This window comes from Oculina patagonica, chromosome 13 (genome assembly GCF_052425735.1).
Source record: "Oculina patagonica isolate OP01 chromosome 13, crgOcupat, whole genome shotgun sequence".
Taxonomy (NCBI): domain Eukaryota; kingdom Metazoa; phylum Cnidaria; class Anthozoa; order Scleractinia; family Oculinidae; genus Oculina; species Oculina patagonica.
Window position 1 is genome coordinate 26545741 of NC_135770.1, and position 16657 is coordinate 26562397.

Consider the following 16657-nt stretch of genomic DNA (forward strand, 5'->3'; position numbering starts at 1 on the left):
AAATTGCATTTTTAAACCTTAGGTGCTGACCAGGAGACCGCAGGCTCAGGTCACGTGTGCAGTATCGAAAACGTATCGAAAGTGCGATATTTTTCGAAAGTATCGATACTTTTCAAAATTGTCAAAATATCGAGGTATCGAATATTTGGTATCGAGTATCGGCCCATCCTTAATTGTGTGCCTATGTTAACAGGAAACTAGTGAAAATGGCCTGCTAACTAAAAGCCCGAATTTTCCGAGTTAAAAATGACGAATATCTTTTCTTTTTGGCAATTATACAAACTCTGTTGCAGACGGAAATAGACACCATCTTGGATGGAAACAAACACAGAGTCACCAAAAATCAACGATATGCAAAACTAAAAAGGCATCAATGTTGTTTATTCCCAAGTATTGATTTCCTAACCTTGACTAGTCACTTTTGCTCATTAAAACACAGGCAGACCACCCTAATTGTTGGCATAAGACGAACAAAAGTTTCTTCCAGGTTGAAAGTAATTTAGTAAAGAGGCTTAAAGCGGCCCACGAAGGCAAAAAACACCCCACATGAGTTGATTAACGTTTCACAGGGGAGCATGGGTGGCGTAGTGATGATAGCGCTTGCCTCCCACCAATGTGGCACAAATTCAACGTCGGCCCAGTACCATACGTGGGTTGAGATTGTTGTTGGTTCTTGTCCTAGCTCCGAGGGTTTTTCTCCGGGTTCTCCGGTTTTCCTCCCTCCACAAAAACCAACATTAACAAATTGCAATTCGACCTGGATAGAGGACCCGCATGAAAACCAGTTAGAGCTGATGTGGCTTTCTCACTAAATATACAGTAGTAATTTATTTTATTTATTTATTTATTTATTTATTTATGAACCAGTTTTATAACTGTTTTTAAAATGATATTTTATACAGATGCAACTTACTTTTAGCTTAAATCTGGGGGCCCCTAGTAAATTTATATATTTAAATCTTTTTTTACTTTTATTTTTGGTTCATTGCAAGGTTTTTTGTGACTTTTTTTAATTTTTGCTTTTTACTAGGGCCTCTGTTGATAGCAGATTTAAATGTAAAGCTGATGGAGTAAAAAAAAAAACTGCGTCGAATTAATTAATTGTAGAATTAAGTGAGTGGAGTACCTATTTCTACTTCCCCCTAGATGGGATGCTAGTCCATTGTAGGGTTACTGACCCCCAGCATTATTTTGCTGGTATCCATTTAAACACCTGGGTGGAGAGAGGCACTATGAGAGTAAAGCGTCTTACCCAAGCACACAACACAATAACCTCAGCCAGGGCTACAACCCCAATCATTCGGAATCCAGTGCGCTAACCATTAGGCCAACATGCCTTCCACAAAGCTGATGAAGTAACCCTATAGGCCATTTTCAAAAATACCATAATACTCTTTGTTGTCCCTCCAAAATTTGCGTTTTCTCTTGTTGTCCCAAGAGAAATTGAAAACAATGCTTATGCAAAATTTTAGAGGGACGACAAAGAGTATTATGGTATTTTTGAAAATGGCCTGTTGACTAGGCATTAAAATTAAGGAATCTTACAGTACTCAAATTAAGAAGCTATTGACTTCATTATCGTGAAAATACCTGTTTCAAGCTCTCGGCCTCCTCTTTGACGAGTCCATGAAAACATAAAAAATAAAATTAAATAGGAGAAAAATATGAAACGAAAGGAAAAGTTGACAGAAAAGAGATAATTTTAGCAGATCTTATTGGACAAATTACTTACCTTAAAATCCTTTAAGACAGGAGTTTCTTTAGATAATCCCAAGCCTATGTTGAGTGGGAAACGATGTAGATGTAATAACGAACTTTCAACCCCATTATTAACGAAAAAATTTGCAAGGAACATGTAAGAAAACGGCGAAAGTTTCGAGAAAGTTTACGCCTAACACGCATAAACGAATTTCGTTTGCGGCGCTCGACTATTTTTTTGCAGAGTTTTTTCTGCAAATGTGGCGTCCGCGTCTCAAATTTCCCGCTCTTTGTGTCGCTCTTTGTCACTCTTATACCACGTGATAGAACGCATCCAATCAAAACTCGTCACTTTGTAAAATGTCTCAACCCTCCCCTCCCACTATTTTCAAAAACATCTCCCACAAGGCTTTGCGACTTCAAGAACTTTGCAATAAGCATGAAATTTCTAACCGAAGTGGTGAACCTCGAATCGCCGGCTATAAGTCTGTAATTTTTATTCTCTTTAACTAACACTTCGCAGGGAGAGTAAAAATAATTTCAGCAGCATGTCACAGGTTTGTTCGAATTGTGGTGGAAGTGATATTGACATTGATCAAGCTCGTGGCGATGCAGTTTGTATGGGTTGTGGGTCTGTGCTCGAAGACAACATTATCATCTCAGAGGTTCAGTTTCAAGAAAATAGCATCGGAGGAGCAAGTGCTATTGGACAGTTCGTCTCAGCCGAAGGTAGGAAGTCGTTTCTTTAATTATACGGCATTAATATCAATCTCTGATTCGAGAGAAAAGTGTAGTTTTGTACTTGTTTTTACGACACGTGGATAGCTCGCCTATCGACTTTATTAACATTTCTTTTTCCGATGTAACTGCCATTGGGATAAAAAAAAAAGAATGAAAAAAAGCCTCGGCTAAAAAAAAGATTTTAAGTTGACATGATCGAGAATGGAGGATACAGGGTTTGAACTCAGTACAACGAGACCCGGGAACGAGAGCTTCGCACGGGTGTGTGGCGAAGTTCATCTCCGTTGTGCCATGTAAGTCACGTGACTTTCTTACTTCGCAATCAAAAGATTTTATTGAGAAGAGCAGCACAAAAGACAAGATGGCGCTTGTGTAGCTGGAAGAGTCTGAAAGGAATTCGTTTTTGTTCTGAAGTTGTGTTGTTCACAGATTAGATCTTTTCTTTTGATAAATAAACCTCATATAAACAGAAACAATTATTTATGTTACATGAAATTTTGCTGTTATTTTACAAGCGTAATTTTAAACTTTTTTTATTAACATTTATTTATTATTTTATTTTTTGTCAGGAAACAAGGCAGGAGTTGGTTTGGGAACTGCATTTCGTCATGGGCTTGGCCAGGAATCAAGAGCAGTTACTCTTGAAAATGGTATTTAAAGTTTTACCAATTACCCTTTCATTAATTTTTACTCATAATTTTAACCAGGGATCTGATCATGAGGTTTCCAAAATTTCTAGATTCCTCTTATTTTAAAGATTTCAGGTGTCAACTACGCCTGGATTTGGGATTTGGTTTCCAGTAGTTGCTTCAATTTCACTGTCAAATTAGAACAGTTTTCACTCAAGTGTTATTTTTAATTGTACAGTACATACCTGCCAACCCCCAGAGAAATCTTTGCATTGTAAGGATATCATTTAATACAATGTATGAATACTCGCCGGAAATCAGACTAGGAGATTTGATGAAAAGCTTGGAGTCTCCCGGGAAAATCTGGAGAGTTGGCAGGTTTGATTGTATTGGTTTTGCATTTTCCTGGTATGTTAAGCCGCTGGAGGAGGGAGGCCGGGAATAGGCAGCAGATTAGACAGCAATTGTTTGCCCGTAGTGGGGACTTTAGACCCTTTTAATGGACTTTCTTACAACATTTTATTGAAGTTTAGTGACTCTTTTGAACATCCACAAATGCCCTGGGGTTGGGCATTTATACAGAAAGTCTCATCTAAGTTCAAATGCCTGGCATATGCCTCCCCCAACCCCCCTCAGCAGCTTAACATTGATAGGTGCAAATAAAAAAATTCACCAATCTCTTTCCCTGGTAAAACAAAGGCTTAAGGGTCTAAAGAATGGGGAGCTTTAATTGTTTTTTTTTAGGGAGTGGGGGAAGCCAGAAAATGTGAGAGGTACCTAATTTTCTCACCCATCTCCACTTCCAAGTCCTTCACCAAGTAAATATAATGATCAGTCCTTCAGTACCACAAGCATTTTCATAAAAATCCAGTGCGTTGGCATTATAAAGATCTTGATAACTTCTTAAACCTGTCTTCAGGGAAAAGAAGAATCAATGCAGTGGGCCACCAATTACAGATGAACCAGCATTGTATTGACACAGCTTACAACTTCTACAAGCTGGCAGTCAACAAACGTCTCACCAGAGGCAGGCGAACAAATCATGTTGTGGCGGCATGCCTGTACCTTGTATGCAGAACAGAGAAAACTCCTCGTATCCAAAATGCAAATGAAAAAATGTTATTATAGCATGTATAATTATAATTATCTCTGCTTTTATTTATAAGCAGAGATATCTATTGTACAGTATCTCTGGTTTCTGTAGCCTGATGAAGCTTGATACTCCTCCCAGGAAGGGATACCGTAGAATTCCGGTTATAAGCCCTGGGCTTATACAACTTCGTAAGGGGTTTTGGGTGGGCCTATAAGCGGAGGAGCTTATATCCCGGAGGGCTTATAAGCGTAATGAAAAAAATCGTTTCGAAAAGTGTCACAGGAGTGTTGACTGAAATACATTTTTAAATTAAAACGCATAATAAAGCAACCTTTAGCCCTGTTCAGTACTGTCATCCGGTAGAGGGGGGCTTATATCCGGGGGAGCTTATAATCGGATGTATTTATTTGTTTCCAGGTAGATGGGCCTATAACCGGGGGGGCTTATAACCGGAAATTTACGATGCCAGTCCATGACAATATCACTCCTTCCTGGTAGCCTGATAATTAGGGCACTGTTACTGGACTCTGGATTAATAGCTCCAGGTTCAAGAGCTGGGTGGCTGGTGTCATAATTACGGTAACATGTATTTTCAACAAAATACTCTACATTACAACCCTCCAAGTTTATTTTTTTCCTAAGTGGCCATTTGGCCACCGACTGCTGAAGTTTGGTCGCCAGTGAAAAATTTTAGTCACTAAATCAGGCTCACTCTTTCAATCCTTCTCAATTTTAGTCACCAGGCTGGCGACTTCAGTTCCAATTTAGTCGTTAGGTCCAAAATTTTAGTCGACATGGCGACTAAAATGGTCTTAACTTGGAGGGTTGCATTAACGGTGCTTCTCACCCAGGAGTATAAATATAGTGCCTGTTGGTGAACATTCACTGTAACCTTTGGCAACCAGATGAACCATTCACTGAGGTATTGTAAAGCGCCATGAGCAATTAGTGGATTTTGGCGCTATAAAAATACTTTTTATTATTATTATTATTGAGGTAACCAAAAGCTTAGAAGAAGCGATGTCTGGCATGTGTCGATCTGTATGTGAATTAAAATGCCATGTAGCTTTCATGTAGCATGTCATGTAATATTTACCATGTCATGTAGTATTTACCCTGTCATGTAGTATTTACCACTCATCAAAGTTTACAATTTATTCACACCTCTTTAATCTGTTAGCTTTCATAACTTTAGCCCTTTCACCTCCCTATCTCCCAAACACTACCGGCTACTTGATTTGTGAGTTTCCAAACTTTTTACCTAAAAAGCAACAAAAAAGATGGAGCAATAGTATTAACAACAGTGTATATCGCATGCACTATATATTTGTTAAATGTTTGTACCATGGAATGAGAACTCTAAACAATTAACCTTGACAGTTTACAGACATGTTACTGGACTTCAGTGATGTTTTACAGGTACTTATTGCTTTCCAAGTGAAACTGAAAAATTTTTAATTTCCACAATTCACTTCAAAATCTGATTCATAAGAAAGGTTGTTTAAGGGTGTATTAGTGAATAGTGTTATTCCACAAACAATCCATACCCCTCCCACAGAAGGCTTTTTTATTGGACCCTTCCCTTCCCTGGACAACTTTTTGACTGGTACTTTCAGTGAGCTGCATGCTTTTTGTTTACAACTCTGGAACTCCCATCCACCCTGTTATTTTCCAATAACCTGTGGATATGGATATTTCTTGGAAACTAGCACATTATCTACAAGACCCGCAGTCATAGACAATGAAGGCCAAGGAAATGGCTACAGAATTGCACTTAAGAATACTGTCGAAGCTCTCTTAGCGGACACTCTCGTAAGCGGACAGCTCTTACAGCCGCCTTGTTTGAAACCCCGTTTTAACTCCCATACAAACTCAGTATTTTTACAGGTTCTCGTAAGCGGACATAATTTCCTGTAAGCAGCCGCAGACACTTTCACCTGAAATCCTGATTACCTCCCCTGCAGGGAGTGCTTTAAAACATTCTAAAGCTGTCAGAGTAAAAATTCATTGGTAAACGTTACCATGGAGAATCTGGTCTTATTCTTACTAATGAATGGCACTTTTTTGTCAGATTGATGTTTTCACCCTTGGTAGAGCATACCTGAAGCTGGCTCAAGAACTTTACATTAACTTGCCTGCAGTGGGTAAGATTATAAAAACTCATCAGTTTAGAATTAGTTTAGAATGAAAACATAGAGCCGTATAACCGTAGAGTTTAGAATGAAAACGTTAGGGTGTAGAAGCGTAGAGTTTAGAATGAAAACGTAGAGCCGTAGAGCCGTAGAGTTTAGAATGAAAACGTTAGGGTGTAGAAGCGTAATTTTCATTTGTATTACACAAGGAATAATAGAATGTAAACGTAGAGTTATAGAAGCGTAGCTCTAGTTAAGAATTAAAATGTAGACCCGTAGACGTGTCGAGTTAAAATGAAAATGTAGACCCATAGAAGCATACAGGTTGGAATAGTACGGAATAAGAACATAGGGCCGTAGAAGCGTAGAGTTTAGAATAAAAAAGAAGACCTGTAGAAGGGTACCGTTTAGTTTGCAATTATAGAGCTGTAGACGCGTGGCGTTACAATGAAAACTTAAAGTTGCAAAACCGCATAGTTTAAAATGAAAATGGAGCAGTGGTAGAAGCCTCGAGTTAAGAATGAAAACGTAGAGCCGTAGAAGCGTCAAGTTTAGAATGAAAACGTAAAGCCGTAGAAGTGTGCAGTTTAAAATGAAAACGTTGGGCTGTAGAAGCGTAGAGTTCAGAATGAAAACGTAGAGCCGTAGAAGCGTACAGTTTAGAATAAAAACGTTGAGTCGTAGAAGTGTACAGTTTAGAATGAAAATGCATGTAGAGCCGTAGAAGCGTAGAGTTTAGAATGAAAATGTAGAGCCGTAGAAGCGTAGAGTTTAGAATAAAAATGTAGAGCCGTAGAACTGTGGTGTTTTGAATGAAAACGTAGAACCGTAGAGTTTAGAATGAAAACATAGAGCCGTATAACCGTAGAGTTTAGAATGAAAACGTTAGGGTGTAGAAGCGTAGAGTTTAGAATGAAAACGTAGAGCCGTAGAGCCGTAGAGCCGTAGAGTTTAGAATGAAAACGTTAGGGTGTAGAAGCGTAGAGTTTAGAATGAAAACGCAGGGCCGTAGAACCGTAGAGTTTAGAATGAAAACGTAGAGCTGTAGAACCGTGGAGTTTAGAATGAAAACGTAGAGCCGTAGAAGCGTAGAGTTTAGAATGAAAACGTAGAGCCGTAGAAGCGTGGAGTTTAGAATGAAGCGTAGAGCCGTAGAAGTGCACAGTTTAGAATAAAAACGTTGCGCCATAGAAGTGTACAGTTTAGAATGAAAACGTAGAGCCGTAGGGCTGTAGAGTTTAGAATGAAAACGTAAAGTCGTAGAAGCGTAGAGTTTAGAATGAAAAGACTGAAAACGTAGAGCCGTAGAAGTGTAGAGTTTAGAAAGAAAACGTAGAGCCGTAGAACCGTAGAGTTTAGAATGAAAACGTAGAGCTTTGAAGTGAAGAGTTTAGAAAGAAAACGTAAAGCATTGATAACGAAAAGTTTAGAATGAAAACGCCTGTACTAATCTACGGCTATACGCATTTTCAAGAGCTACTGTCTTATCTGTGAGAACTGTACTAAGTAGAAGCGTAGAGCTCTACGAAAATCTCTACGCCTATTCGGACCTCATAAAACGTGCCGGGTATAAAAATAATAAATTAAATAAATATTAATATTTAAACAGGGGTCCCTTTTACTGAAGTGCTTTTCAATGGAGCCCTGTATAAAATAAAATAAATAAATAAAAAATATATTATTATTAATTTAACTAAGGCAAATCATAAATACAATAAAGTAAAAAGCCTAACATACATACGATACTACTCTTACAGTACAATAAATCATGTCTAAATAGCAAAATGTTTTGAACACACGCGTTTAAAACATAATAACAATAGAAAGAAAAAATAATAATTTACAACAGGTACTAAAACTCACAGCCTTTTGGCCTGCTCTCGATTAGCAGACATAGTGCTCACACACTGAACTAAATGAGTAAGTTCTGGGTACAAAGTTGTGGCAAACCTTTGCCATAAAGTGATTCTTTTCTTTCTTTCATTCTTTCTTTCTTTATGGATGTATTGTACTGCGTGAAGTGAACTGAAGTGTGGAAAATGTCTATTTGTCAGTTTTAAGTTTTAGATTCTTGTTTCATAATTAATTTTCCAAGTTTAGTGGTTAAAAATTTTAAAAAAATAGGAAAAGAAGCATGGTCTCACACCGTTTGTTTGTTTTCCGTGTGGTTTCATCTGGCATCTGATTGGTGGATACACAGTTGACATACCGTAAAATGATTTAATAAATGCCTGGGGCGTCAATAAAATTTTAGGGGTCCTAGGGGAGGTGTAAAATAGATATGAGGCATTTATTAGAGAGAGGCATTAATTTCACTTTAACTGTAACAACCTCAATAAAACAAATTGGATGCATAGTTTGCTCGTGGAGTAAGATACAAAACAGAGTTTGTGTGTAGGAGACTACTCTGTTCTGCGCTAATGCAAAGCCTAGAGATGTAGTTCAAAGTTCGTTATAGACGTTTTCATCTTCATCGGGGTAAATAATGTTGGGGTTGTTGGCCTCGTCGATGTCCGAGTCAAGCAAGAAACTAACAATATTGCGTGATTTTACTCTATGAAGCATTTCCTTGGTTTTTGATATTATTCTTTGAGGAGGGCATCCATTAGATACGGGGTGTTTATTAGAGAGGGGCGTATAATACAAACTTTACACTTCAGCGGGAGCGTTTAATTATTAGATACGAGGCATTATTAGATCATTTAAGGTATCAAAATCAAATCAAAGAGGTCATGTTATTGTTTTACTTTCACAGTAATTTAAGTTGTTTATCCTGACATGATGAAGAAGTCCTTTATTCTCGTAACTACGTTCTTGTTAATGTTTGCACGTACAGTTATGCCCGCTTTAATATGGTTTAACTGTACTTGCATATAATAACAAGAAACTGAACAGGATACCAAAGAGATAGGGAAGAGTTTCTATATTTTGTCCAGAGGTTTCTGTTTTGGTCTAGCTCTCTTTCCTTTGACTGTACATGTATTTTATTTTTATTTTCATTTTATTTATTCCATTTCAAAATTTACAGTCTGAGTGAGTATAATATTTCAAACAAGACAACTAGAAAAAAGAGAAATGGAAAAGGGAAAAAATATAGTAAGCTAATTTGATGCCCTTGTTTTAATTACAATAATTATTAAAATAATTTAGAATAAAAAATGAAAACTAATAAAAAACGTAAAAGAGGAAGATCTAGAGGTATGTGAAGTAGTTAGTACTGAGCAAAATAAAACTGGTTAAGTGCTTTTTCAAAACTTTTTTTAGTTGGCATGTAATGTATAGATATTGGAAGGACATTCCAATAGTAGCATCCAATAACAGTGGGGCAAAATTTCCTTATATTTATTCCGAAGAAAGCGGGGTTCAAGTGTTGTAAGGATGCACTTCGAGTAGCATTATTGTTGCTTGGATACCAGAGATAGAGTGTAATTCGACAGCTTTTCATCAATTAAATGATCATATAGTAGCTGGCAGGTATATGATTTAACAATTTGATTGTATTTATAATGTGCTTGTGGACTTTTAGATCCCTGCTTGTACATCCATCGTTTTGCGCACAAGTTACAATTTGGTGAGAAGGAGCATGATGTCGCCATGACAGCCTTAAGGCTTGTAGGAAGAATGAAGAGAGACTGGATTCATCATGGCCGAAGACCTTCGGGCCTCTGTGGAGCAGGTACTCAATATATTTTAAGTCAGTCACAACCAGTGATTTTGTCATTTTTGTCTGTATGTATTATTGTCCATACTTCTACTTAAGTTAAAATAATGAGGGGTTTCTTTGTTTTTTGTTGTAGGAGGGCCAAGTGTGGGAGAAATTTTTTTTTTTTTTTTTTTTTTTATTGGCCCCCCCCCCCCCCCCCCCCAAAAAAACCAAAACCCCCCCCCCCCAAATGCTAATTTCTAGCTAAACTCTATCAAGTGGCCACCCTCTTTTAAGCAGCCACTGATTGAGTCTTACAAAATTAATGTGCAAGGCTTGCAAGGCAAGGCAGTGAGGCATGCGAAGCAGAAATCCCTACTCCAAATAAAAATTCTATAACCGCAAGCTACCTTAGCTAACTGTAAGTTAATCGGAGTGCTATTTAGGCTTACCAGAGTGCTATTTAGGCTTACTAGAGTGCCATTTAGGCTAACCCGAATGGATCGTATGCCTCGCTGCCTCACACTTTGTGATGTCACCCACTGATGCATCAGTATAATGCTGTTATTTTTTAATAGCTCTCTTAGTTGCTGCAAGATTACATGGATTCAACAGAACAGTGCGTGAAGTTGTAAAAACTGTTCGCATCAGTGATACTACAATAAGAAAGAGGCTTGGTGACTTCCGTGACACGCCTTCCAGTCAGCTAACCATTGATGAATTTCAAACCATTGACCTTGAGGAAGAGCAGGATCCTCCTTCATTCACACAGGCAAGAAAGAGAGCAAAACAACAACTTGAGGAGTTAAACAAACCAGAAATTGCTTCAGAATTAGAAGCATTTCAGAACTCAATTGAGAACATTTTGGGCATTGATTCCAAAAAGGACAAACCTGTAACAGAAGAAGAAAATGGACACACTGATGACTTGAACAGGACTCCTGAAAAAGATGTTACAAGTGATGTTAATAGTGGCTCTTCACTTGTAGTACCTCCCAATAGCATAGCAGATCTGACATCAAAAAATGACAACATACACGAAGAAGGTACTATTTAAAGTAGATTACGTACAAAAACATACAAACTTTTTTTGCCAGGTAAAGCAGGTTAGGTAAAAAGCAGCAAATGCTGATGTTGACCTGCTACCCTATTGTTACTTATTTTTCGCGGGAACTTAATTTCGCAAAAATGGAACAGGCATATTTTGCGGGACTTAATTTTTGCGATTTAGCCAAAAAAAACGTAATCAACATAAAAAATTATAATGAACAAATTAAGAATAAATTTTCGCAGGTCTTAAATTTTGCAAATCGCTAAAATTAAGTCCCGCGAAAATAAGTAACAATAAGGTTTTTTTAATTCTTGCAATACTTTAATTAATTAAATGAAGAAAATACAAAAAAAATAAAAATAAATAGAGGTCAAACAGTCCTGTGAAGTAGCATGCTTTTATTGCCAGTTATATTCAAGTTCTATTCCCTGGTTGCTTTATTTTCATTCAGTCTTACACCCCTAGGAAAAGAGTCCACTAAGAAGGTGTATCCAGTCAGTTTAAATTTAATAAGTGTTTTCCTCTGGCTGGGACCATTAATGAATGAGTGTTGACTAGTCAAGACAGATTTGAAATAATTTGCCTGTAATAGAAGTCATCTGTACGGGAAAGTTCAATCATTGGACTTTCAGTCCCCTAATATGATGTCACTGCCCAATGACATGATCATCTTAGCTGGGACAAGTTTCTAAATACTGGCTAGGGCCAGTTATTTTAATACCCTTGCTTGTGGTCCAACCAGGATTCCAACCCATAACCTCCCACTCAACAGTTTGAGACACTAATAACTCAGCTTATATGGGCAGCATACTTGACTAAGCAATTGAATGATCATTATTATCTTGCAGATAAAACAGAAGAAGATAAAGAAAGTGAAGAGTTGGATCTAACAGGCCTGGATGATGTGGAGCTTGATAAAGTAAATCATTTGATCTTTTATTAGGTTAAAACCTTTGATGTCATGATAAGTCCAGCTGGCTCACTGTATATAGTTATAGCAGAGTTATAGCTCTAAATTATAACAATGTAACCCTGCCTTGTGATGTATTCCTTTATTTTTCCCAAACTACATGGTGTTGTTTACTTTGCAGTGCCTTTTGAACGAAACTGAGATAGCAATCAAAACAAAACTGTGGATGGAAGAAAACAAGGAATATTTACAAAAACAAAAAGGTGAATTTGAACTTGAAATTAAATTTAATCATTGTCCTTAAGGGGATACCACATCCGAGAAAAACTGACAACCAAAATGGTGCTGGAACTTCAAAACCAACAGGAACATTTTCCCAACAGATGATTTCCCAATTAATCCAACTAAATATACTGTATTCCAATAATTTGGCAAGATTTTTTAATTATGTAGGCACGCAAAGCGTACTTAAGAGGCTACTGCTACATAGCAACAAAGAATTTTTTTAATAGAAATTGTGCGACTGTGTAGAGCATATAATAGTAGTGATTTTACTTGATAATTATAAATGTAAATAATTTGCCAGAAAATTGTCTCCAAACGTTTTGGAGAACTGCTGCTTCTTTATTCAGTATATTTAGCCCTAAGCACACATCACAGAAGTGGAGACTCCTTTAAGGTGAAGCGTTGCTGTGAGAAATGTTTGCTGCTTTGCCAACCTGTTAACCTGGCTGTGTTTATTTATTCCTAGAAAAAGAGGAAAAGGAAGCACGAGAAAGAGAAGAAGGAATTAATCAAGAACCAAAAAAGGTTGAATTCCCCTCACTTTTTAAACTTTGTACAGACAGGCTGCTCTCCTGCTCTAACATACTCTATTTACACTAATGCTCAAAATAATCATGTTTAGACATGTGGATATTTTGTGTATACATTTCAATCGTCACTTATTCAGGGCTGCAAATATTTTTTTTTCACTTGAAAGGACATATGTCCTACTTAGACACATACCATCTTGGTAGGACAAAACAAAATTGTGGTCGGACATATTTTTATTCATCGTTGCTGTAAAATGATTTGGGATCAAAAAATTGTGCAGACATTATGCCCGACCGCATTTGGGATTTCCTCGGATACGAGCAATTTTTGGTCGGCCAATGTCCGATGAGCAACTGTTATTTGCAGCCCTGTTTATTCCCACCCCCTCCCGGCTCCCCATCGCCCTATCTTCTTAAAATTTTGGACACGGTTCATATTATAGTAAAAAATGGATTTTACCTGATATCAGTTTTGTACTCCTTCTGTAACAGAAAAGAAAACCATACAAGAAAAGAGTGCAAACCGGACCAGCAAACACTGCTGGCGAGGCCATCGAAAAGATGCTCGTAGAAAAGAAGATATCCACTAAAATAAACTACGAGGTACTCAGGGATCTGGAGACGAGCCAATCCAGCAAACCGGCTCCACCAGTCACACCTGTTCCTGAACCGGTTTTACCGCTCAAACAGGAATTTATTACGCCGCGTGTACCCACGAGGACGGGAGGAAGAAAGCGGTTAGTGTTTCATAGGGTTATTGCGTCGAATACGAGCGAATGGGTTAAGGTTAAGTGTTCCTGCTTTAATAACTTTATTATTTTTTATTGTTTGGAATTCTTAGAGAGTCTTCTACTCCTGCTGCATCGCCTTTAGACACCTTCAAGAAACCAAAGGTAGGTTTTCATTTACTACCGCAAGATTTCGAAAATAAGCACCCCTCCCCTCCCTCCGAAAACAAGCTTTAAAAAAAAAACACAACAAAAAACAGACTTCAGACGCAAAAATCCTTCTGAAAACAGGCCCTCCCGAATATAAACCCATGGGCTTATATTAAGTTATTGCTTTTACAGGAAGATGAAACTTGTCTGATTGTAAGGTCTTGTAAGCCCTTATTGTTGGACTTGTTCTGTGTTTTACGCTGTTACAGAGCGACTGTAAGACTTGTTTTATGTTTAGAGAGTGTAACTATGTGGTATTTCTCATGCACCTAAAAAGTTTAGTCACAGTACATGTATCCCGTCCAAACAGAAACCCAAAGGGTTTTGAAACGCAAATTTCCATCCGAAAAAAAAGCTTCCCTCCCACCCCCGCCCTATATAACCCGCCCCTAAAAAAGGCTCACCTGAAAGAAACGTTGAGCAAACATTAGCCCAGAGTTTATTTTTCAAATTTTTAGATATTTTATCCCGGTTTCTGTTACTGTAGTCAACTTCATGAGTTCACAGAATGAAGAATAAGAAATGAACGTTCAACATTCACGATCCAAACCCTGGAACACTCCACCTCCTCCACTCTGTAAAACAGCTGTATCGAGCTCTATCCGGGAGCTATCCGGGAGATTGTATAGAACGACGATGTGATACGACTATATTACGACTATAGTACGACTTCGATATGACTGTAGCACGACTTTAGTACGACTTTAGTACGACTTCGATATGACTGTAGCACGACTTTAGTACGACTTTAGTACGACTTCGATATGACTGTAGCACGACTTTAGTACGACTTTAGTACGACTTCGATATGACTGTAGCACGACTGTAGTACGACTTTAGTACGACTTCGACATGACTGACTGTAGTAACACTTCGCCACGACTGCGTACGGCTGAAATGCGTGCGACTTTAAGTACGACTGTAGCACGACTTCTATTCGACTGTAGTAGTATGCGACTGTAATAGTTAACTCAATTCATCAATTTAATTTTTTGATCTACAGCTTGATCAATCCCAGAAACCAGTTAAGGCGGAAGGAGGTGACAAAGAAGTCGTCATTGAGAGTGGCCCCGTGGAGTATGAAAAGACCGACGAAACTAACCCTGTGGGGGAGGAGGACGAATTTGACGAACTGGAAGAGGAGGACGAAGAACCAGTGAGCGCGGTGCATCTCATGGGTCATTTATATGACGCAAGTAAGTCACAGTCACGTGTTACGGTCGTGAACCAGTTATGTGTGTTACTCCTAGTTTTAGCAAATAAGCTTGGTGTTTTGTTTCTCCAACAAAAGTTTTAAGCTCGGTTAGAGAGCAGATAATAGAGAACTGAGAAGAAAGCTTCGCCTTGCATGATCTCCGCTGTGTAAGCCGTTTCGCTTTTTTTATTTATATATTTCAGGAAGCGTGTCATAATCAGTCAAAAATTGTAGTAATTGATTAAAGATCAGCGTAAAATAAGTCCTTTCACTATATGTTATGTTGTGTAATAAAGGAAACATTCATTTGTAACTTTCTTGGCATTTTGCTTTCAGATCTCGAAGACGACTACGGTGACTTCGAAGATTACGAGTAACAATTCTATCAACCGCCGCATCTACCGTAATTCTCCAATACTTCTCCAGCCAAGTGAAGTGGAACAAAGTGCATCTGGGATATCCCCGTGGAAAAGAAAACATTTGAAGAGTTTCCCACTCTTTTATTAAGACAATCAGGAAATTTCGCTAGCATTCACAAGGACACAGAAAGGAAAGCAGTAAGTGACGTCATGTTACTTAGCAAACAAAGTGGCGTTTACATCGGGATCAGACATACGTTTGCTCCGCCGGCGGTTCACGCCAGAGAGAAGACAGAACTCCGAGTGTCTTAGTAGATAAGTTCTTCAGGAAAAAGTAAAAAACTATTTTTGGCCAATACTGACGGCTGTTTTACGGTGAATCTATAGTGAAGAGTTGAACTGGTGGTGTGGAAAAGTCGTTAGAAATGATTACTGTCGAAGGTTAATTTGATCGAAAAAGCAAGTAATAATAGAGGAATCATGTAAGATTTCGAAAAAAAAATCAAACTTCATGAATATGCCTGTGATATGGATACATCCGTAATGTAAACACTACTCTACCAAAGTGGAACCGCTATAAAGGACAGGTCTGTGAAGTGGACACTCTTCAAATTGGACACCTCACAAATGGACACGCTTCGCAAGCAGGAAATTCTCATGGGCAGCTAACTCTCTAAAGACGGACACAAAAGTTGGGTCTTGGCCATATATTTTCAGTCCTTTATTTTGTGTCCTTTTAACGTGGACCCCTCTCTGGACGCGTGAAGCTGGAGCACTACCAGAAAAGCTCAGTCAAACATCCCTCCATATAAAGTGGACACGTGACCTCTCAAGGTGGACAGCACTGCACTGTACTAATAACAACTCGGATAGCTAAGAATATGCATTCATTACTTTGCGATTAATCTTACCTTTCAGTGGAAGTTGACATATTTCTTATGAAAACTTATTTCCAAACAAAGGTTACCAAAAACTTTCTCGACTATCATTGAGGTCCTGAAAGGATTTTTACCCGGAGAAATGAGTCGCATTATTTCCCTTTCTCGGTAAATTGGTCCAGAGAACGATCGCATTCGTAGCGAAATGACTCACGTAAATATTATTCTAGTTTCACTGAATTTACCCAAGAAACTATTATACTACAACACCTGATCAATCTCCAAAAGAAAAAGCCGGTGTTAATTGGTTTCATTCTTTCTATTTGGATCTTCATGGCAACGTATTGTGTAAGCTAGGCATTTTTCATTTCACAATCAAGAGGAGGGTTTATGAAGTTCCTTTGAAACACCGCCTAGTTTCTAATTAAAAATTTCCTCAATAATTTGCCTCGATATAGAATGAAGTTTGCATAGGTCACAATATTTCAATAAAAGATTAAGCTCATGTAATTGTACAGGTCTCAGCTAAAAGCTAAAGCTTATTTAATTAAAAGCTCGAGCAATCGAAAAAAAAA

At 38.0% G+C, this 16657-nt stretch overlaps 2 protein-coding genes across 2 annotated transcripts in view; one reads left to right on the top strand and one right to left on the bottom strand.

Moving 5' to 3' along the window:
- Positions 1-1938, bottom strand: part of LOC144636221 (polycystin family receptor for egg jelly-like) — a 44283-nt gene extending 42345 nt beyond the window's left edge. Inside the window, exons 1-2 of the mRNA XM_078495374.1 lie at positions 1733-1938; positions 1591-1613 (exon numbers count right to left, since the gene is read on the bottom strand). The gene's annotated coding sequence lies outside the window, so the exon portion shown is untranslated. The remainder of the gene's footprint in view (positions 1-1590; positions 1614-1732) is intronic.
- Positions 1939-2142: 204 nt separating this feature from the next.
- LOC144636285 (transcription factor IIIB 90 kDa subunit-like) lies at positions 2143-16657 on the top strand. The gene is made up of 14 exons (XM_078495457.1): positions 2143-2427; positions 3009-3089; positions 3988-4161; positions 5549-5580; positions 6233-6305; positions 9820-9969; positions 10515-10982; positions 11836-11906; positions 12079-12160; positions 12649-12707; positions 13205-13449; positions 13554-13605; positions 14654-14846; positions 15182-16657. Exons 1-14 carry the CDS (start codon positions 2247-2249, stop codon positions 15220-15222), a joined length of 1902 nt encoding a protein of 633 aa, XP_078351583.1. The 5' UTR covers positions 2143-2246; the 3' UTR covers positions 15223-16657.